Source organism: Lathyrus oleraceus, chromosome 7 (genome assembly GCF_024323335.1).
Source record: "Lathyrus oleraceus cultivar Zhongwan6 chromosome 7, CAAS_Psat_ZW6_1.0, whole genome shotgun sequence".
Taxonomy (NCBI): domain Eukaryota; kingdom Viridiplantae; phylum Streptophyta; class Magnoliopsida; order Fabales; family Fabaceae; genus Lathyrus; species Lathyrus oleraceus.
The window spans coordinates 279,196,055-279,219,812 of record NC_066585.1 but is presented as its reverse complement, the minus strand read 5'-3'; the positions used below and the strand labels follow the sequence as shown (position 1 = coordinate 279,219,812).

The following is a 23,758-nucleotide window of genomic DNA, read 5'->3' as shown; positions in this document are numbered from 1 at the left end:
TATTTTTTTTATTTGAATTGTGGCATGTTATTTCTATTTCGCACGGATTTTTTTTAATAAAAAATTAATAAAATACAAAAATTAATAATTAATAAAAATATTTTCAAATAATAAGTATCACTAAAAAAAATTAATAATTAATAAAAACAAAATTTAAAATTATATTCACCAAATAAATATTCATTAGCCACAAGATATTTACACCACAAACATCAATAACAATAAAAAAATTCAATCATAGCTAAATAACTCGTCTTCTTCATCTTCATCCTCATTTACTTCTTCTTGACCACCAACTCCTCTACTTACACCAAAGTCTTAATTTCCACCCATTGAACTATGGTTCGTTTGTGAGAACGAAAGTTGACGCACTTGTTCCTCCATCTCAGATTGTCTCTCCTTTATTTCCTCAATTTCGGCCTTTAACGCCGGCTCACATGTTGTGGGCTCGCGCCTCACCTCAATTAGAGTCAGTTGTCTCACTATTTCCATTATTTTGAGTGTCAATTCTTGTGTACGTGACGTTCCTTCCCCATCTGCAAGTCTTTGAAATACATTTATATCCCTTTTTCTGTATTTGTCAATAAAAAGTTCAACAAAAAAAACACATTAGCTCCCTTCACGCCAGTTGCTACTCCAAATATAAAGATCCGCACTTGGATCAATCGAATTTGAACCTATCAGAGTATACTGAGAATTTTTCAACTAGACATTGTGTGAGCAATCACTAGTAAGTGTAATATCCCATATTCCCTTAAATGCTCAATTAGTTGCCAGTTGAGGTCAATTGAGTTCCTATGTACTTTATCTATTATTAGTTGTAACAATTAGAGCTCATATGTGCTCTAAATGTTATCAGTTAGGACCAATAGAGTAACCAGTGAACTCTAAAGAGATTAATTATTAATAAAAGAGACAGACCAATATTAATAAATACAAGAGAGGACATTTTGGTAACATTAATAATTGGTCAATTGGTGCTGGAAGATAAAATATCAATTGAGATATTTTGTTACCAACTCTAAATACTAACCACACATTATATATTGTACTATATATATGTATGTGGTAGAGAAGAAAAGTGGGTAAGAAGAAAAGAAGATATATCAGAAAGAAGAAAAGAAAGGAAAGGAAAAGAAAAAAAGATAGAAAATTAGAAGAAAGAAGAAAAGAGAAAGAAGAAGATAGCCATGGATGCCATCATTATCATCATAAACACCATGATTTCATCTCATCTTCTTCACCAACTTCATCTCTATTTCATCATCTCAAGGTGAGTTCTTAGTTTAGTTATAGCTTTAGGGAGAAATTTCATGAAATTGGGGGTTAGGAATTTATGATGTTTACTATGTTTGCTAAATTGATGATTGATACATGAACTTCTTGGTGTGTTGCAACTCTATGGTTGTTAATCCATGATATATGATGTTGGTTGTTATGTTTTTGTTAGAATGGTATCAATATCATATTGAAATATCATATGGTGAAACCATGTTGATGTTGTTGCATGTATAATGATATGTCATGTTGATGTAGTTGAGGTTGTGTTGATGTTATGAGAATATATGAAGGAACAAAGTTGTTGTTGTTGTCTCTTGTTGTTATTTTTCAGGTAATCCTTGCAGGTTGAATCTAAGAGAAGTTGTTTATGGATGTTTCAAGGGATGTTGTTTATCATGATCTTCCGTTATGGAGTTGTGTGCAATGAAGATATTGCGCATAGTTCTTAGATTTTTATTGTTTAGGCACTATTGTATAACATGTTCCATTGATGTTTTTAGTTTGGACATTTATATATATTGATGCCAATAGGCACTTATGATTGTGTCAGTACCAAATAATAAAACTTGTATGATATTATTCTAGATATATATTATACGGGTTGTTATAGTTGGTATCAGAGCAGGTCGATTCTCGACCTAGCCTTGAAACATCATAAGTAAATCTATTCCTGCCTCATATGTGTGTTTAGCCAACATGATTCTTAACATCACTGTATGTAGTATTGGGCCTGATCAACCTAATTCTATGTGCAATGGTAGGTAGGATCATGGTTGAGCGACCACGAGGACTCCGAAGTGTGGGTGGAACTTGTGCTTTGAGAGTAGGATCAAGCCAAGAGTTAGAAAGTAAGGAGAACCGGATAGCTCAGTTGAAGTTTCAGTAGGAATTGTGATTTGGGTATTATGGAATTGAAGAGTTGTGTATCGCTCAAGCAACTCTACAGTGTTAACAGAGTTGAGAAGTTGAGGAATTCTATCGGATGAGTTTGTCAGAATTTTGAGGAATAAGTGAATTTGCTAGTGGAATAAAATATACCCACTAATATGGAATAAGTATTTTAAGTAATTTCGTATGGTGAAGGAGAAAGGATGGTTATGTTGCACATATCCCATAAGGTTTGGAAGTGAGGTAGTGTATCAGTGTTTCAGTTTCTAAGGCCACTAAAACATTTTGGAAGAACGAGAGTACTTCATAGAATATATATTTGGAATGGTACCTTGCAAGTGGTTAAGGACTTGAGGGATAAGGACGTTCAGTTTTGTTGGGAGCCTAAGGTAGTGGTGGAGTTTAAGGAGAGACTCAAGGACATGCCTACCTATTTCAAGTGAAACAGGTATGGGCCAAATGGAAGCTAGTAGATAAACCAAGTATGTTCAGTCTTAGAAGGGAGATCGGATTCAGGATAGCTCGTCAAGGGTTTAATGTTGGCAAGGAATTGTTATGGAATGTTGAGTTACCTGAGGATTAATTATAAGAGTTTGTGAGGAAGAGAGAATAAGCAGTATATAACAACGGAAGCTCTAGTAGGATGGGTTGAAGGAGATTTGTATTGAAGAAAATAATAACTAATTGGATTTAAAGAATTCTAGTAGAATGGTTTTGTAACTGGAACTGGGAGAATTACCATAGGAAGGTAAGTGAACGCAGAGTGTGGAAGCGGTGTGAATATTGCAATAAAATTGTTGTAATGGGATACGTTTTAGATAAAGGTACAATGGGATCATCAAGATTTATTAAGGCTAAGTTATGTGCGTGTAGTTAATGATTGTTCGCATCAAAGATTTCTAGAGAATGTAGTGGAGTTGAGGAAGTTATACCTTGGTATTAAGAGAAGTATGTGATAGCAACATTATGGTCACAAGTGTGTGTAATGGATTCCTTGTCTTGAGATGGATGCGAAGTAATACACACTTTGTTAAGTAGTGAGTCTTGTATTTCGAGAAGTTGAGTTGATGATAGACAATGAAAGACAAGCCAAGCTGGAGCATGGGGACTAAGTGTAGGATTTGAAATATGTTATGTTGTAAGAGCTTATGGGGAGACAATGAGGATTGTCCGTGGTAAGTCATCTAGACAAGTAACCCCAGTATGATGAAGTGTGTAGTAGGTATTGGGTTAGAAGAAAAATTCCAGTCATAAGTGTGTGGTAATGATAAGGATCATCTTAAGTGCATTTTATTTGAATTGCAAGAGTAATAGTGGCTTATTGGAAGTCTGGTTGTTATTTATCTGCTTGAGGAGTGTTTGGTTGGTTGATCATGGAGTATAAACATTCACACCGTGTTGGAGCTAAGGGTGTCTAAATTGTCATAAGTGTATCGTTGTGGATGTACAAATTGAGGATGGAGTTACAAGTCACCACAAGTAAGATTGGTAGTTTTGAAATTGGGATTTCTGAAGGTGTAGTGCATAGTTGGTCGTCTGTAGAGATATCATGGAATTCAGACGTTTGGGGAAACCAACCTAGTGAACCATATTTGGTGTGAGTAACTCTTGGGTGTATCACTATTACAGATAATGAGAACCCTAAGGAGTGATGTTGGAAGAGACTTACCAAGTGGTGATCTAGAAGGGATTAGTTCAGTATATTGTATGCGTTGGTAAAGTGTAAATTGATTAGTCAGAATATGGAATTCAATAATTTCTTGGATTCATGGCTTCGGATGAGGACCCCCAGGAGAGTAGTATTTTGTGTACAATGATACTCTACCCTATTGGAAGGATTCATGAATTATACTTCCCAGGAGGAACGGGAATCAGATATTCCCGAAGTTAAACATGTAACTCGGACTGTATATTAGTAAGAGCATGAGCTAAGATTATGGAAGATGGGACATGACGATTTAGATGAATGATTTTGGATACAAAGTGAAATGTTATCTCTAGATGTGTGTGAAATATTGTGTGTGACTCTATGAGTTGTATGGACACTCACAATTACAGTCTAGTTTGCTTAAGGTTCCTTAGAAGTGGTGTCTCGTTGATGACTTGAAGTTCCTTAATGGTGTTATTTTTATTATTGGTCGGAATCCTGTGTCAGCAGAAGCCTTGAAGGAATCATAACCATATAAGAGGATTTAATATGGTATATAGTAACCAGAACCAGATATTGTCAAACTAATTTGGTTTAGCTGCTCCAAACACATGATGAATCTGGATGTTGTACATTTTTATGGTTGTAGTAATGTAACTCCTGGATACCTATCTTCTGAAGAGTGTCGATCTTATTCTAAACTTTTGTGAGTCATCAAGGAAGTTATTCTACTAAGGGATGTCGGTGAGGTCCTAGTACTATTTTGGGTGGTGGGCACTCTGGAGATGTGCATGACCTTCTATGTAGACAGTTAGCTAACCAGTGGTTCTTAGGAATCCCAGGTGTTCCTATGTTGGAATCAGAGTATCACAATGGAAGGTGATGGAAGAAAGGGTTCAATCAAGATTATGGGAATTAGAGAGATAGTTACTCATAAGAATGGGAGTAAGACAATCTCGTGCTAATGGTGCTATCTTATTGGAGTAGTACGAGAGAAGTGAAATAGTAGGAGCAAAGGTTTGCAGCATACAGTATCAGATCAAGTGAAGTTTATGAGATTATCAATAGATGAATTACAAAGTTTGTCACACTTGTTGAAGGAATAATAAGAAAAAAGTAGTCAATATTGTTTTTGGTCAAAGAATCAATAAGTTTTCTTATGAAGAATTAATGAGCATTGATTAACCAAATCAAGATAAGATGTCGTAATTATGTTTTGTGTTACTTAGTGCAAGGAAGGGAAGTCGTGGTTTCCGGGAGGAAAGTGACCAACTGATGTTGAGCGGTATATCAGATGAATTAAGTGGGAGCAAGTTTACATGTTAATTCAATATCAGAATAAGATTATGATGGAAATCAAGAAGTTTCAAAAGTTCATGAAAGAAGGAAATTTGTCAGCAGGATAAGTTAGAAGGATGGGTATGTCATAAGCTTTAAATTGAAGAGAACTCAAATGTTGGTCTAAGACGTTAATGCAAGTTGAGGTCAATTGAGTTCCTATGTACTCTATCTATTATCAGTTGTAACAACTAGAGCTCATATGTGCTCTAAGTGTTATCAGTTAGGACTAATACTGTAACCAGTGAACTCTGAAGAGATTAGTTATTAATAAAAGAGACAGACCAATATTAATAAATACAAGAGAGGACATTTTGTTAACATTAATAATTGGTCAATTGGTGCTGGAAGATAAAATATCAATTGAGATATTTTGTTACCAACTCTAAATACTAACCACACATTATATATTATACTATATATATGTATGTGGTAGAGAAGAAAAGTGGGTAAGAAGAAAAGAAGATATATCAGAAAGAAGAAAAGAAAGGAAAGGAAAAGAAAAAAAGATAGAAAACTAGAAGGAAGAAGAAAAGAGAAAGAAGAAGATAGCCATGGATGCCATCATTATCATCATAAACACCATGATTTCATCTCATCTTTTTCACCAACTTCATCTCTATTTCATCATCTCAAGGTGAGTTCTTAGTTTAGTTATAGCTTTGGGGAGAAATTTCATGAAATTGGGGGTTAGGAATTTATGATGTTTATTATGTTTGTTAAATTGATGATTGATATATGAACTTCTTGGTGTGTTGCAACTCTATGGTTGTTAATCCATGATATATGATGTTGGTTGTTGTGTTGTTGTTAGAATGGTATTAATATCATATTGGAATATCATATGGTGAAACCATGTTGATGTTGTTGCATGTATAATGATATGTCATGTTGATGTAGTTGATGTTGTGTTGATGTTATGAGAATATACGAAGGAACAAAGTTGTTGTTGTTGTCTCTTGTTGTTATTTTTCAGGTAATCCTTGCAGGTTGAATCTAAGAGAAGCTGTTTATGGATGTTTCAAGGGATGTTGTTTATCATGATCTTCCGTTGTGGACTTGTGTGCAATGAAGATATTGCACATAGTTCTTAGATTTTTATTGTTTAGGCACTATTATATAACATGTTTCATTGATGTTTTTAGTTTGGACATGTATATATATTGATGCCAATAGGCACTTATGATTGTGTCAGTACCAAATAATAACACTTGTATGATATTATTCTAGATATATATTATACGGGTTGTTATAGTAAGCCTCCTATGCATACATAAAAAATTAAATTAAATATAGTTTAAACAATTTAATTATATAAAATAATTAAATAAAATAATAATATATGAACAACTTATTAAAGTTTTTCTGGAACGGTTGCCAACAAACTCCTTCGATTTTTTGATACTCATCTTCACAAATTGATCATTAATTCGTGGGGTCTCTCATGTCCTTAGCCTAATTAAAATAATTAACTATAAAAATAATATATAATAAATAAAAATATAACTTAAAAAATAGTTATGATTTCCATCTATCGTATATTTCACATAGCATTAATTATAGCTCGATGAATGGTATATATTATGCTTAATAAATATTATGTTTCTATTATATATTTTGTTTTATAAAATTATATATTATGTTTAAAAATTTATATTCTTTTTTAAATATATTATGTTTTAAATATATATTATGTCTTAATTATATGTTTTGTTTTATAAATATATAAATACTATATAAAAAATATATTTAAATAATATTTACAAAATTTTATATTTAGGATTTGTTCAAAAAAAATAGGATTTATAAACAATATAAATTTAGGATTTATTCAAAAATATTAAACCTATTTATAAATTGCAAAAATATATGCACAATATATACAAAATTATTAAATAGCCCACAAGTCAATATATATTTATTTTTGAAAATTAAAAATAATCCATACCTTAAGTGAAGAAATTTCTTTAATCAACTTATTAGCCTTGATCAAATTCTTGTGTACTTGATCAACAAGAGAAACATCAAATAAGAGAAAAATCAATAATATACAAAATTAAGTAAAATAAAATATAATACACACCTTTTAGTTTTGAGGTATGGAGCTTTGTAAAGGTGGTGAGGGAGGGGAGGAAAAATGAGAGTTTGATGATTGACTTTGGATCTTTTGGTTTTTCTCTCTCCACCACCTTTTGTGTGACTTCTTCTTCAACAATTTTCTGGTTCTCTTTAATTTCTAAGTCCACTTCCAGCATGTGGTCTTCTTCACATGATTTGTCTTCAGAGCTCTCATTTGACTTACCACAGCTAAGTACCACATCACTCACATTATTATGTTCTCTTGGATTAGTCATTGTTGCACTAGGAAAAGATCCTCGTGCCCGAGTACCTGCAATTTGTTGTGCTATCTGACACATCTTAACTTACAAATTTTTAATAGAAGCTATAGTGTTCCTTTGATTGTTTCTTATCTCTTCTTGAAATTGAGAATTCTGAGTTACCATCTTTTTAATGGCTATTTCCTAATCTTCCTTCCTAGGAGTTTGGTGTTGATATTGTTGTTGAAACTGATTATGATAATTTTGCGGAGGTCAAAACTGTTGTTGGTTCTGATACTGAATAGGATCCTATTTCTGAACATTCCTTTGATGATCTTTCTAGGAGAAGTTTGGATGATTCTTCCATCCTGGATTGTAAGTATTAAAATATGGGTTGTTCTACTTCAGAAAATTAACTTCTTCAATTGTTTGCACAGTTGCAACACAATGCATGGTATAATGAGGTCCACCATAAATTTCACAACTCACAACTTGAACTGGTTAAACTTAAGTTAAATGTTAAGTACATATATTCATTGCTTTGAGTCTTTTTTCAACTTCTGCAACAACTTGGTCTTCCATTTTTATACTCTGAGTATCTAGTTTTAAATCAATCTTTCCCTCGAGTTTGCTCACACTCATATCATACAACTCTAAGTGTTCATTTGTAGCAATGGCTTCTATAATCTTCTTGATACCATTGGCTGTTGTAAAATTAGATGACCCACCAGCAACTGTATCAATCAGTTATTTAGTCTTCAAAATGAGGCCATTAACAAACATTTGCACCTCTTCAGAATGGCCCAAGTTGTGAGTAGGACAAACAACCAGTAATCTCTTAAATCTCTTGTAAGCATCAGCTAACGATTCTCCTTCCTTCTGTTTAAAATTCATTATATCAATATCTTTTCCTGAGAAAAATAGAAGAAGGAAAATACTATTAAGAAAACTTATTTCCATATCTTCCCAACTAGTGATACTTCCATCAGGAATCGAATAAAACCATTATTTGGCATCTTCAGCTAAAGTGAACAAAAACATTCTAAATTTTTTGGCTTCTTTAGAATGCCCATCTATCTTCAAGGCAGTACTCATAATAAGAAACCTTTGCAGATGTTTATTTTTATCTTCATTAATCTTTCCTGTGAAAGGTCTCTTCTCAAGCTGTCAGATGGGTGTAACTGAAAATTTACCATATTCATCGGTTGGTTCACTATAGTCAGACGATCATCTGGGGCATTTTCTCTCCCATAATCCCCAAGAAGTCTTTCTTCAGTAGCTTCAGCCATATTCGATTCTTCTATATCGAATTTTGTATCTGATTCAACCAAGTCATCTACCTCTATATCAGCTAGTCTTGCTTGTCTTGCTTGTCTAAGTCGAGCGTGAAACGTTCTTTCTGGTTCTATGTCAAAAGGAAAATCAGCTCAGGACTTTCCTCGCATATAAATATTAATAGTAACCAAATGATAATAAAAGTAAAATAAAAATTGAAGTAAAATTTTAGTTGCAGAGCAACAAAATTTTGACTAAAAAATAAAACTGTGAACTCTATAATCTTTGGCAGTGTCCGACAACGATGCCAAAAACTTGATAGGTAAATTAGCAAGTGTACTAATCTTCCAATGTATTAATAAGGATAATTTCCTCAATTATCGATATCAAGGACTGCTTGACGATACAAATTTCGAGTTCTATCTTAGTTAAACAAAAGCCTAGGGATTTTGAAGTGTTGGTTTGAAAAGTAGAAAATAGAACACAAAAGAAAGTAAAGAAAACATTTGAACCATTTAAAACTATTATGGGTGAACATGCTAGGGATGGTGTATGATCGGATCCATCAACAATAGTAAATTAACCTTGCAACAACTTAAGTCAATAATATTGACTACTGTTCCTTAAGGGTGTTTAGTACTCCTAAGTCCTTAGTGAGAAAACCTTTAATCATTAAAATTAATCCTTATATCCATAGTGAACTACATATGAAATGAAGCATTATTTTAATCAATAATATTCTGATTTCGACATGGTATCCTGAGGCCTAGGTGATATCTACTATGAATTATTCACAACTAAGCATTAACAATGGCGATCAAGCCTAAATATAAACCATAGATCAAACTCAATTTTTCTGAAAGAGAAATCATTAAGCACAAATCGTAAATAAGTTAAATATCACAAAATCAAAGTCGTTACAAGGTAGAAATTTAAAATTTTATCATAAATCTGAATCAAGGACATCCCCTAGCATTAGGGGGTTTAGCTACTCAAAACAATAACAAAAAAACATGATAGAAAGTGTAGACATTACAAATTAATGAAAGAAAAGAGGTCTTCAATCACAAAATTTCATAAGAATCTTAATCCACCACGAATTCTTCAGTGTTCCAGCCTTCAAAATGCGTTCTCTGTACTAAAAAATCGTCAAACCCTTGAAAATTCGTGTTTTTCGACTAAATAGGCAAATTTTGAGCTTTTTCAGATCCTGGTTGTGCCATACACGTATGGTTTCCACTCATATGCGTATGGTCACTTTTTACACTAACCCATACGCATATGGACCAGGTTAGGGCGTATGGCCCAGCTGGAGCCATACACGTAAGGTTTCTGGCTGCGCTTGGGTGCTTGGTTGATTGGATTCATACATGTTTGGGCCTTCCCATATGCGTATAAGCAGAGACTAAATTTTCACCTCCCTCATGTTGTTACGCGTATGGTGGGAGGTGAGGTTGAGTAGCCATACACATATGAGATGCCTCATACGCGTATGGGTAGGAAATGTGATTTTCCCTTTTTTTCTCCTGCTCACGCGCTGTCGTCCGATTTCTTCTCTACTTCAGCTTCTATTTACTCGTAAGTCCTGTAAACACATGAAACATTACCTCAAGCGCGAAAAATAACTCAAAATTGCTAAAACCTTACCAGATCATGTTTCTATAAAAATCTACCAATAATATGTTCAAACGACTGCCCAAATTCTCAGCAATTCACCTACTTTTGGTATTCAAATGACCTCAAAATTAGCACAAAAGGTGACTGATCACTACTCCTTTGCAAGAACCTTATGTTCTTCAAGGCCTTCACTCAATCAAATCCAAATTGCGTAACATTGTCCAAAAACCTTAAAATCCCTAATTGATCTTGAAGGAAAACCCTAACTTAATTTTCTTATTTGAAGCCCTCAAAGATCTCAATCCAATATACAATTCAATAACCTAAATTGGACTTTATCAACTGATTCTAGATGGCACCTAAATAAAGAATGATTATGTGTAGTTTGTTTGTATGTATGCATAGAATGAGGTTGAAGATGATACGAACACTTTAAAATTATGGTTTTGTGTAGGTTTACTCTATAACCTTACTAGAAATGATGCATGCATGAAGTATATATATGTATGCAAGTTAGAGGCAAAAGGAATGCAAAAGATTTAAAAAGGAATGCAAATCATCAAAAAATTTAATGCATGTGTCGATCTATTCGATGCATGTGTCGACCTATATAAGTCATGTGTCGACCTGTAGAGGTCATGCGTCGACTTGTAGAGGTGGCACATCAAACAGAAGCTACAGACTTTAAAAATGAGGTACATGTGTCGACCTGCACTACGCCAAAAACTAGAATAGACAGCGCACCTTAGAGGGCGCTTTATTACAAAAGCGCACTCTAAAGTGATGCGAAAAAATAAGGAGCGAACAACTGGAATAGACAGCGCACTTTAGAGGGCGCTTTTGTAATAAAGCGCCCTCTAAGGTGAAGCGAAAAAATAAGGAGGAGATAGAGGGACAACAATACAGGGCGCTTTTTAGAAAGCGCCCTCTAAGGTTACCCTTAGAGGGCGCTTTTAAAAAAACGCTCTATAAGTCCATGTGCATTTCCAGTTTATAAAGCGCTTTTGGAAGGCCTTAGAGAGCGCTTTCATAAGCGCCCTCTTAGGCCCCCTTTAGAGGGCGCTTTTTTTCCACAAGCGCCCTCTAAGGTCCCCTTTAGTAAACTTTAAAATTATAACATACTGCGCGTTTTGTTATTTCACTCTCTGTTATTTTCGTTCTTTTTCACGTTAGGGTTCTCACTGCTACGATTTTCGCTACTTCTAAGGCGTTCTCCTTCCACCTCTGTTAGATCTACGACGTTTCCTCCTTCTATTAATTCGTTGTTAGCTGTTCGATTTTGACACCATAGGTATTTTTGTAATCTTCATATTACTTGGTTTCTCTTCTGACGTTCGCTATTGTTCATTTTTGGTTTCATTTTTCTTGGTTCATACATTTATTGAGTATTCTCAACAATAATTATTGTGTTGCAATGCTAGCAATGGAGACTAGGCATTATGGGTTAAATTTCACCAACTGTTCCATTTTTTTAGTTCTTTATTGTTAACTATGATTAAAATGACTCTTTATTTATTGATTTATTGATGTTATATATATATATATATATATATATATATATATATATATATATATATATATATATATATATATATATATATATATATATATATATATATATATATATATATATATATATATATATGGTTAGGGTGAAACTTTTTTCGAATTGATGCAGATACTTGTGTCCTGAACCCTATCCGGAGGAGAATTTGGAGTTTCTTAAATCACAGAATATTCGTCTATTTCAATTTGGAATTGAGGGGAAAACGGTAATTTTTTATATTCGTATTCATCATATATGTGTTCAAATGTGTTTAATCATGTTATTTCAATGTATGATGTTTTGAATTGGGTTTTGATTGTTGTTAAAAAGTCTGTGATTGTTTGAATCATTCTGAATTTTGTTAATGAAATTTCATTGAAATCATGAAATGTATGTGTATTACTCAAAGTTTGAATTTTTTCTGTGATTGTGTTATTTTTGCAGATTATTAGATTAGGGTTTTAGGTTTAATTGTATAATTAGGGGAAAAAGGGGGTTTGGGGTTTATCATAAATATGGGTTGGTGTTAGCTGCTAATAATCATGAAATTTGACCTATGTGGATTGGTGATTCATTTTTGGTTTTATCTCTCTTTTTTTTATTTTAGAGTTAATAAATCTTTGTATTTTTCTGCAGGAAGTTTCTTTACCTATTCTCAATGATTCTATTATGGAGGCTTTGAAAATTTTACTTGGTATTTAAAGCAAACTTATTCAACTTTGAAATGCAGATTTTTTGTATATCTTTGTTGGTGTTTCTCTTGTTTATTAGATATCTAATTCCTTAATTTTGTCTGGTTTCAGATGTGAGAAATCACCCTGTTTTGATTCATTGCAAACGAGGAAAGGTATAAGATTGATCACTTGCAAGTTTATCTTCTCAATTCTGAATTTCTGTTTTGAATTCCTAATTGTTTGTTCTAATGATGATTTTTCTTCTGTAATACAGCATAGAACAGGTTGTGTAGTTGGTTGCTTCAGAAAGATGCAGAACTGGTGTCTGTCTTCTGTGTTTGAGAAGTACCAGCGCTATGCTGGTGCTAAATCCAGGACAACGGATTTAACATTTATAGAGATGTTTGACATCATAAATCTTAGGCAGTGCCTCTACAGCATCATCTACCAGTATCAAGGTGTTTCAAAGAAGCGCAGATTGATGTATCAAGGCGAGACTACGCAGAAGCCACCCCGTTTGACATCGTTTTAGCTGCTGCACTGGCTATCAACTCCATTTTTGGATTTGGTAGAGAACTCATACTTCAACGTAATTTTTTGGAGTCTTTGAACATATATCCTTAGGGTTTTTAAAGATCTTTTGAGTACTGCTATTGACATGCATATTCTCAGAGATGCTTTTGCTACTTAGTTTTATTCATAGTTAACAATAAAGAACTAAAAAAAACATACATCTCAGAGATGCTTTTGCTACTTAGTTTTATTTCTTTTTAAGTTATGAATTGGTTGTATATTTAGAATCTTTAGAAGTTAAACGATTATATATCAGTTGATTGTTGTATATGTATGGATTGTTGTATATAAGGCTTGTTGAATGCAATGTGTGAAAAAGGGCTTCAAATTATACAGTTTTAGGTGTACTGCTTCAATATACAGGCTGTCTAAAATAAATAAAAAAATATAGCGCTTTTTAAAAAAAAAAATTAAATAACCACCCACTTTAGAGGGCGCTTTCCAGTAAAAGCGCCCTCTAAACCCTTTAAATTTCCACTTTAGAGGGCGCTTTCCAGTAAAAGCGCCCTTAAACCCTTAAAAGTTTCCACTTTAGAGGGCGCTTTCTTTAAAAAGCGCCCTCTAAAGTGGCCCTTAAAGGGCTTAAAGAGTCACTTTAGAGAGCGCTTTCACCAGGAAAAAAAGCGTTGTCTTTACCTATGCCAGCGCCAGATTAGAGGGCGCTTTAAAGCGTTGTTATAGGCCAAAAAAAGCGCCCTCTTTTCCCTTATTTGGCGTAGTGCTGTAACTCGTATGTGTCAAAACATGGATTTTTTCTTCTTCTATGTGTTCACCTATAGCACGTACATGTCGACCTGTATACTGTTTTTTCCAAAAAAAAAACTTATTTTTAATGCATGAAACCTTTTCTAACTCATTTCAAAATATTTTTATACTTCCTAATGCTAAGATGCACATTAAGACTCAAAGGATATTGTCTAATATACATAAATGTTAAAGTATCTTAGTTTTGATATCATACAAAATACATCTAACGGAAAGTTGCACTCACAAGTAAAAGGTTGAATGAGACTCACGTGAGTCTCCTCTCTCTTTTAATCACTGTCCCTTCCTTTCATTATGCCACGTGGTTGGTGTATCAACCTTCAAATATGCATACTCTTGCCTTTGACCTGGGGTCCCATGTGGGAACCCCGACCATATTGTATGCACCCTCGTTTTCTACGTCTTTGGATCATCAGACAACGAATCCAACGCATGAGATGAGTCAACCTCTTTTGATTCTCTTAGCTTCCCATTAGACTAGACTAGCGTCCCTTGGGTCCTGTGCACCTTGGGCATTGCGCTTCCTGCATCCCCTTTATGTTTGATTATTGTTTGTTTATCATAATTAATGAACAAGTCTCTTAACTTAATTTAATGTTCCACTTTAGTCCCTTAATTAAAAAATTGTTACAAGTTAGTCCATTAACTTCACTTTTGTTACTATATTTGGTCCCTTTAGTCAATTTCTGACAAAAAAATGTTAAATTCTGGTGACGTGGTATAACAGTAAGGCCATTGGTATAAATCTGGGTTAGCATATGTAGTTAAAAATTGATACACTGTTTAAACTGCAGGGGTTTTGTTTTTGGGGAAACCTCACAGTTTAAATAGTGTATCCGTTTTAACTACATATGTTGATTTAGATTTGTAACAATGACCTTCCTGTCACACCACGTCACCATTAATTACCTCATCATTATGAAGTATTAAATGCTTCACGTGCCTCTAGAATCCGAACGTCTCTTTCTTAGGGCACTCACATGAGGAGACTCAACTATCTAAGTTTCTCCTGAGCGGACTCGATTATCTAAGTCTCGTCTGTGAGAATCGCCTAAAAAGGTATCGCATAAGAGACTCGATTATTTAAGTCTCGTTTGAGGGGCTCATCTTTTTAAGTCTCGTTTGAAGAACTCGTCTAAAGGACTTGACTATTTAAATTTTGTCTAAGAGACTCCCCTTTTCAAATTTAGCTCGAAGGATTTATCTTTCCAAGTCTCACCTAAAATAGGATTAACGTATACCTTGTTTAATCACTTCTACCTTCTTCAGTACTCGTGTGTGAAGGATGGTTAAGTGAAAAAATTCCGATTGAAAATCCATATATCTTACACATGAAAATATGTTTATCTAATGCAAAAGTTGTTTTTTATCTCTTCCGAACAAACTCAAATTTGACATAAGAATATGAGAAAAAAAATCAATGTTGATGTTTTACACCATAATATCTAACACAGACCATGATAGAAACTGAGAATTAATAAAGTACATCACCTTTCATTTATTTAATTCATTATATAAATAGGAACATGCTAACAACAACAACATCATCATCATGTGCATTCTGGCACAATTATTCTTATATATATTTAGTTACATATATTTTTTTTTAAAATCATCCATTAATTTATCTAATTGAAATTTATTTGATATTTAGGCGATTTATCAGGATTAAAGAGACCAAAATGTTGTTCAGTTGATGCACCATTCTTCTGATTTTCATCAAACATGGCAAACAAATAAGTCTCAATAGCCATACCAGGTTTCTTCACGGTCCCACTCTTAACATGATTAATCAAATTACTATAATATGTGGCAGCATTTTCCGGTGTTGCCCCATCTCCACCAGCAGATGGCCATCCACTCTCAGACACAACAATCTGCAAATTAGAACCCCCGACTTTCTCAAGAGCAGCGTATACTGAATCCAACTGCGCATCAAAGAGATTTTGATAACCAACATCATTGTTTCCTTGTTGATTAAAAAGAGCATAATCAAGATGAATGTTTTGTTTATCCCCGACATAAGCGATGTATGGATACACATTTGCAAGAAATGGTGACCCATTGGTCACTAGGAAGTTAATTATTGGTTGTATATAAGACCTTGCTGGGTCAATAAAAGCACCATTGTTAGGTGGATAAGAATTCTGAATCAAAGACATGGCTATTGCTATAGAGACCTTGATTTGGCCTTGTAAATTAGCAGAAGAAATTGCGTTTTGAATGTTTTGCAATGCAGGGAGAATGTACTGGGCCTCATTGTCATTAGGGTAGATTTCATTTCCAACAGTGATGTACTTAATTTTAACATCTTGTGAGTAGGGTTTAACAAATTTGTTGATCCAGTTTGTGGCTTCATTGGCATTTACAAGAGAAGAAAGGGTTTCCTTAGCCACATCAAGAATCAATTCAATGTTGGAACCTCTAAGGGCTTGAAGAGCTTCTTCATCTGGATAATATAAACGCATTCTGTTAATGCCTTTTGATTTATATAAATCCACAACTTCTTGCTTGGATGGTAGGTTATTGCCAATCATTCCATAGCAAACTCCTATGGATTGTGCACCTGCAAAGACATACACTTTGTCAGAATTCGAACTCGCAACCTTATAGTCATTAATATAATAAAATTAATTATGAATATATATTACTGTAATTACCTGTAAATGCTAATCCAATAGACAGTATACCAATAAGCAGAAAAATATTAGACATATTGAAGTGTTTCTTTTTAGTAATATATTGTTTGATGAATGATACCAAAATGGAAGTACACAACTTTGATATCTTTTACTCCACCAGATAATCCATATTTATATGCATAAGAATAAGCCAACATTTCATGAAGTCCATATTTTGTATTAATTGCAGAGTGGCCCTCCAATAACATAGGACTTTTAGCCCCTTCAAGAACTCAACTAAAGTTAATGCTATGTTTTTTAATTCCAACCATATTTTCGGTGGTGCAATTGCATATACATTTGTTTATTGAATGGTCATATGTTTAATAAGTTATTGAATTTCTAATAAAAAATGAAGGGATTGAATTTGAGTAGTTTAATGAACTTCAAGCAAATAACAAATTATTTGAAGAAGAATCTGATTTTGTAAGTGATGGAGATCGTATCATATTTGGTTGGACTTTTCTTATGAACTAGTCTTTCCAATTTAATGCATAATATCCATCAATTCATGACTTTTCTTTGGAAAAGCCAACTTGAATATATATACTGACCATTTCAAAGAAACTTATAGCTATATGGGGCACACGACATTTATAACATACTCTAGACTAGACATTAGTAACCACTATAACACTAAAGGCTAGTAGGACAACGTCACCACAACGTTAAACTCATACGTAAGTATGACATGGTTAATTGCACAAAGCCCATGCATTAATGCAGTAGTAATCTATGCCACATAAAAAAAATGCTTCTACCTTTCCTAGATATAATTATTGTTAGGACATAGAAGTAGTATTGGTTATAAATAAACTTGAGAAAACAAACTACAACTAAATTTACAAACCTAACCTTTTATGTTTTTTTTCTTGTCATGTCATGTTGTCTTTTTAAAGGGTTATTTTGAAATTTTACTCTTAATGCTACAATAAATTAATTTTATAATTAATAATACTACTATAAATCTTTTTATTCAAAACTATTTAATAATATTTTTATATAGATTGTTTCAAATTAAATAATAACACAAAAGTGTATATATACTAATAAAAATGAATATTTTTGTACCACACTTAAAAATTAATCACAAATTAATTAGTTGGTTTAATTTATATTTTTAAATAAAAATGAGAATTTTCAAAATATATAACTCATAATTTTTATAAAATAAACTAATTAATTTTTTTCCATATTATTCGTTTGGAAATAACTAATTGATTTTTTTTTTAAAATAACCCTGTTTTTCAAAAAAATTGTGAAAAGATAATTCAAATTTGTAACCAACAAAAATCAAACACACAACCTTTTCATTAGGAGTCAAACACATTACCACTGCACCACAGACCCTTCATATCAATTTGTTTCATCATTGATTTAATATACCGTGTATAATTACAGTAGATCAATAAATTACTAAATCTTAGTTGAATTTTTTTTTCACTTAATTTTAAAATAATGTATAATTACAATAGATTAATTTTTTTCATCTCTATATATTTGTCTTAATTATTTTCACTTAGAATTTTTGTACCTATTTTAAAATTTTAAATTAACTAAATATATATTTAATTTTATTTTATCATTGTTTTAAAATATATAAGTTAAGAATATTATTTAATATTTGCATTTTATATTCTTAAGACAAATATATAGAGATGAAAATAATTAAGACAAATATGTGTCATTAGTCTTCGCAGTACAGTTTGAATTATTTTAAGTGAAAATAATTAAGACAAATATATAGAGATGAAAATAATTAAGATGCATTGGAGCGCCTCCTCTAACTTTTTGGGGGGTGCATATAAAAATGAGACAAATATGTGTCATTAGTCTTCGCAGTACAGTTTGAATTATTTTAAGGTAAAAATTCATTCGATTTAAAGATAAATCTTTTCACAGTTTCGTTTAATTTTAAATGATTGATTAAAAAAATGATCTTATCCGATTCAATTTCAAACTGTTTAATTTGGAACGATTCTTGAATAATTAATTATAAACTATATTTTTATTAAGATTATAAAAATTATAATAAATAATATATTTGATATAATATATAACATATAATATATTAAAAATTAATATTTTATGGTTGAAACAAATGAATAATAAAAATAAATATATTAAATTAAACTAACAAGTAATATTAAAAAAATAATTATAAACGAATAATAAATTAAAACAATCATATCATATTAATAAAAAATAAGTAAGTATAAAAATACACACAAGATTCAGTTTGGTTTGGATCGATTTTTAAAAATTAATGAAAAATCCAATTCAAATCGAGTAGTTTTTACAAAATAACATCCAAATACATCTAATCAGTTTTTATTTTTTTTATAATTTTTGATTTTTTTTATCGATTTATGATTTTTATTTTGATCAGTTTGAATTGAACACCCTCTATGTGTCATTAATGAATTGGTCGAAATCAAGATTACTTTATAATATTATTGAAAATAACTGGAGTCAATTATAATCCTTTAGTTAGATAATTTTCAAAAATGAGTGCTAAAAACCAAAATAATATTTAAGAAATTGTTGGAGCCAATAATTTATACAAAACACAAATAAAATTGAAAAGTTGGTGTTGACTCATCCAAGAGGCATCAATCTCGTTGTCTATTTAGGGGAGGTTAATTTAAATTCAGAGTAAAGTTGAATATGGAATGTCGTAATACAATCATTTTTAGCATTAAAGAGTAACTCCAATGAAAGTTTTTTTATGGGTTTGCTAGGCTAAAGTGGAGAGTTTTAAAATGGATTTTTTTAAAATAATCGGTTTTCAAAATAAAATCTCAAAAATAATCAAATTTTAAAAAAAATATTAATATAACCACTTTTTTCTATTGATGCGCCAAGCGCCAATGTTGTGTGCGCATGCATGCAAAACCAATGCATGTAGGTGCCACATGCATTGTCGCATGCATATGTGTGTACGCCACGTGCATTGGCGCATGCATGTGTTAGTGTGTGTAGAGCCTAGTGCATTGGTGCACGCATACTTTGGTTCTTCTATAAATACCATGCGCATCTCCCATATTTTTTTAGACAACTTTTTACCCTCCTTCCATTTCCTTCAATCTCCTTCAATTTTGTTTTCTTTAATCATGTTTGAATACATTCACATGAAAAATGGCGATTTAATCTTTTCAGCAATTCAACCTTCGATAAAGATTCGACTTTGGAATATAGAATCGTTCGAATGTCTTAATCGGACATTGAACCGTTGGTTAGATGGAGAAATTGCAGAGGATGAAAGGATTAGAAGAATTCAATGGCTTGAGTCCACGTTCAACCAAAATGGAGAAGTTCGTGTATGAGTGGATATTAAGACTGATAGAGACGTTCACAGGATGATGTATAATATGTTCAAAATTGTTTTGATGGTTGTAATCGCATTGTTATAGTAATGGTATTTTATTTGTTGTAGTCTGTTGTGTTGTTGTTTATGTGTTGCTTGTGTGTTGAATGTTTTGTATTTGTTTGTGATGGTATTTTCTCACAAAGTTATCATATGAAATAAATGTTGTTTTTAATATAAAATAAAAGAGATACAATTAAAATTATCTTGTTGTGCTTGTTCCAACACTGGGACAATTAGTACGATTATGACCAGGTTGGCGACATGAACTATATAATTGAACCATTTTGTTCGCCGTATCCATTCTGGTTCGAATACGGGTGTTGTTTGGATGGCCATTTTTCTTTCTTCGCATTATTTCATTGTGATAGAGAATGTCCCCTTGATATTCAGGCCAATAATCATCTTTTGCTACCACTGAAAAACTAATTTTGTAAACATTTGAGAGGTTTATGACTTTGTAAATGTCGGATAGTAAGTAGGATGGATCCCGTCGAACCTTTGAACATGTCGCTATGACATGGGAGCAGGGCATACGAAAGGCTTAGAACTCTCCGCAGTCGCATCAACCTCTATCTAGTTCCACTCTATATTGTCCCTTAAGTATGCCTTCATTGTGATCCATGGACTCAGCAACATTGTACCAACCTTTAGTACGACCAAACACTGTGACCACATGTGTGTTAGCTTTGGCATCTTCGTGTCTAATGAATTTCATTGAAGCATCACTGAACAACTGCCCAGATTGTAACACTGAACTCCATTTGGAATGTCTGATCTCAAACAGTGCCCCTAGCCTACAATAGGTTGTTTGCACTAAAGCGTTTATAGGTAGGTGTCGGATGCATTTGAAGACAAAGTTCATTGATTCCACAAGATTTGTTGTTATGTGGACCCAACGTTGACCGTTTCCGTATGCCCTAGTCCACTTCTCCAATGGAATATTGTCGATCCACCGTACTGCATATGCATTTGACAATCTGATGTCTTCGCAGTAGTGTTTGAAAGAAGGTTATGTTAATGCATACCCTGCATTGACAACTTTCTTCCGCAATGTTTGTCTTTGATCTCCCGCATAAAATTTTGAGCGATATGTCTAATGCAGTAGACATGCGTCGACGGAGGATCCTGCCAGCCATTATCAATGTTTTTGTAGGCACTCACTATTGAAGGGTGTCAGTCAGAGATCAAACATAAGTTAGGTTGAGGAGCAACGTGCAATCAGAGATTTTTTAGGAAAAAACTCCATCCCTCAGCAGTGTCCCCTTCAACTAGGGGAAAAACAATTGGGAAAATCATGTTGTTGCCATCTTGTGCCACTGCCATCAGTAGTGTTCCTTTATATTTTTCGTACAATCATTCACCATCAATTTGTATAATAGGTTCGCAGAAAGAAAAATCTTTGATGCATGGTTGATACGCCCATAAGATTCGGTGGAATATTTTATTTTCAATAGCACAAGTCCCGTCTTGGGTATACGCCGACAACGTTTCCAACTTGACAATAGTCTCTAGAGCATATTGTTTAAAAGTTACCAAGTATTTTGGAAGTTGTTTATAAGACTCCTCTCAATTGCTATACACTTTTTCAACCGCCTTTGTCCTAGCTATCTAAGTCTTCCTGTATGATGGAGTATAGTTGTATTGTGTTACAATATGTGAGATTATTGTACTCACCTTTAACGACGGATTATCGTTAATGACAGACAAAATTTTATCGCATATTAACTGAGAGTTAAGCTTGCGATGGTCTTGCATTGGGTTCGTGATCATGCATGTGTGAACTGGACCCATGGAGTTGGTCAAGCATGGGGTTGGTCAAGAATATCGTCACTCGCCCTGATAAACGAGCAGTAATTCATATTAATTCCTCTTTGCAACAAAGTAAGTTTAAAATTTTACCATCTAATTTATTAGACTTTATATTACAACTAACTGTAAATAATATTTTTAAAATGTTCTCGATCTAGGTGATCAGTTAAAGGGATGAACTACAACAGGTGCCCGAAATACGATGTAGTAGTCTATCGCAACCTATTAGACCACATTGGACCAGATTATGTAATACTACTACACAATTCTACATTTGATTTAAAAAAATTATCCAATTACATATCATTTAATCATGTCATATTCTTGTACAGTTTATCTGGAGGCCATATCTGGGTCTTGATCATCAGGTTAACCATGATGATGATGCAGTTTGGACAGCAAAAATACCAATTATATGATTCACTACTATGGAGCATGGGGCGTTTCAATCGGGCGGGTCATTGGATTTCTTATCAATTCTATGTAATTTTTTTATTATAATATAATATAATTTTTATTTTCAATATTTCATTTAATTAATTATAATTATAACATTTAAAATTTATATATATATATATATATATATATATATATATATATATATATATATATATATATATATATATATATATATATATATATATATATATATATATATATATATATATATATATATATATATATATATATATATATATATATATGAAAAGAGCATGCGCCACATGCATTGGCGCATACACTATGTAGTGTATGCATGCACCAATACATGTGGCATCAAGGCATGCATTTGACTTTGCATGCATTCACCCACAACCTTGGCGCCTCCTATGTAGGTTAGTTGATTGTGTCAATTCAACTGGCGTAAAAAAAAATTATTTTGATATATTTTTAAAATTTTTGATTATTTTGAAATTTTATTTAAAAAAATTAGTTATTTTAAAAAAAATCTTTAAAATGAACAACCACTAGAGTTTTCCATAATAAAAAACCATTGCATTGTGAAGCAATGTGTCATTCATTTGCCAAATAATAAATTAAATAGTTTGTTGTATTTATTATTCTCTTTTTAACAATTCACTGTCAAATAAGTTAATGTATTTATTTCTTTTTTTTAATCATAATACTTAAATTAATATTTTTAATTAAAATAAAATGTATGAATAATATCTTAATATATGAGGTAAAAATTTGGGAAATTCTTTAGGTTTGCATAATGAAAATGAATGTGTTGTTTCTAAATAATATGTCTAATGAGTCACACAAAGAACTAAAATATGAGTAACACCACTGAAAATTGTCTAACATATTATTTAAATGTGAAACATTGAGAAAAACACCCTCACAAGATCCATACATTCATCAACAACTCAATCTTTGGGAATTATATTTGATTAGCCTAATTTTATGTTTTCTAATATCTTCAATAAAATAAAAATAATTATTTATGATAAAAATAATATAGTATTTGTCTTTAAATAATTAATTAAAAGTAAAGTTTATTTATAATTATAAACAACAATTTTATTACACTATCTATAGTTTTTTACAAATTTTCACGTTATTTTTTATAAAATAAATCAACTAAAAACTATTGAAATGTACACGGGACACGTACTTTATCTTTAATAAATTAGTTAAATTTAATATTTTTTAAATAATTTTTATGTAAGATAAAGAATAGTTATAATATATGAATTCCATTTTTATAAAACACATACATGAGATATATATAGGTATTTTTATAAACTTAAAAAGACATTGATATAATTAAAAAAAAAAATAGACGATAAATATAAAAAGTACAAGATATATATAAATAAAAAATAGTTGACAAAATTTGTTAATAAAAATATTAATTATTAATAGCACTATTAAGTATTATAATAAATGGGGTAAATATATGTCAACGATACAAAAAGTGCCGGAAAAATATTTGTTAATAATAAATATCAATAATACCAAACGCAAGATTGTT

General features: G+C 32.0%; 2 protein-coding genes and 1 long non-coding RNA gene across 3 annotated transcripts; 2 read left to right on the top strand and 1 right to left on the bottom strand.

Annotated features, from left to right (window-relative positions):
- The first annotated feature begins 1,114 nt into the window (after positions 1 to 1,114).
- LOC127106529 (uncharacterized) lies at positions 1,115 to 6,390 on the top strand. Its single transcript, XR_007795417.1, has 2 exons — positions 1,115 to 1,273; positions 5,793 to 6,390. It is a non-coding gene; the product is annotated as an uncharacterized LOC127106529 (long non-coding RNA).
- A 3,639-nt stretch (positions 6,391 to 10,029) lies between these two features.
- On the top strand, positions 10,030 to 13,201 carry LOC127103433 (tyrosine-protein phosphatase DSP3). Its single transcript, XM_051040693.1, has 6 exons — positions 10,030 to 10,038; positions 11,020 to 11,066; positions 12,044 to 12,137; positions 12,548 to 12,605; positions 12,715 to 12,758; positions 12,860 to 13,201. The coding sequence occupies exons 1-6, from the start codon at positions 10,030 to 10,032 to the stop codon at positions 13,115 to 13,117; spliced, it is 510 nt and encodes a 169-aa protein (XP_050896650.1). The 3' UTR covers positions 13,118 to 13,201.
- A 2,196-nt stretch (positions 13,202 to 15,397) lies between these two features.
- On the bottom strand, positions 15,398 to 16,752 carry LOC127106528 (glucan endo-1,3-beta-glucosidase). Its single transcript, XM_051043812.1, has 2 exons — positions 16,584 to 16,752; positions 15,398 to 16,489 (listed from the first exon to the last, which is right to left on the bottom strand). Exons 1-2 carry the CDS (start codon positions 16,636 to 16,638, stop codon positions 15,552 to 15,554), a joined length of 993 nt encoding a protein of 330 aa, XP_050899769.1. The 5' UTR covers positions 16,639 to 16,752; the 3' UTR covers positions 15,398 to 15,551.
- Positions 16,753 to 23,758: the final 7,006 nt, after the last annotated feature.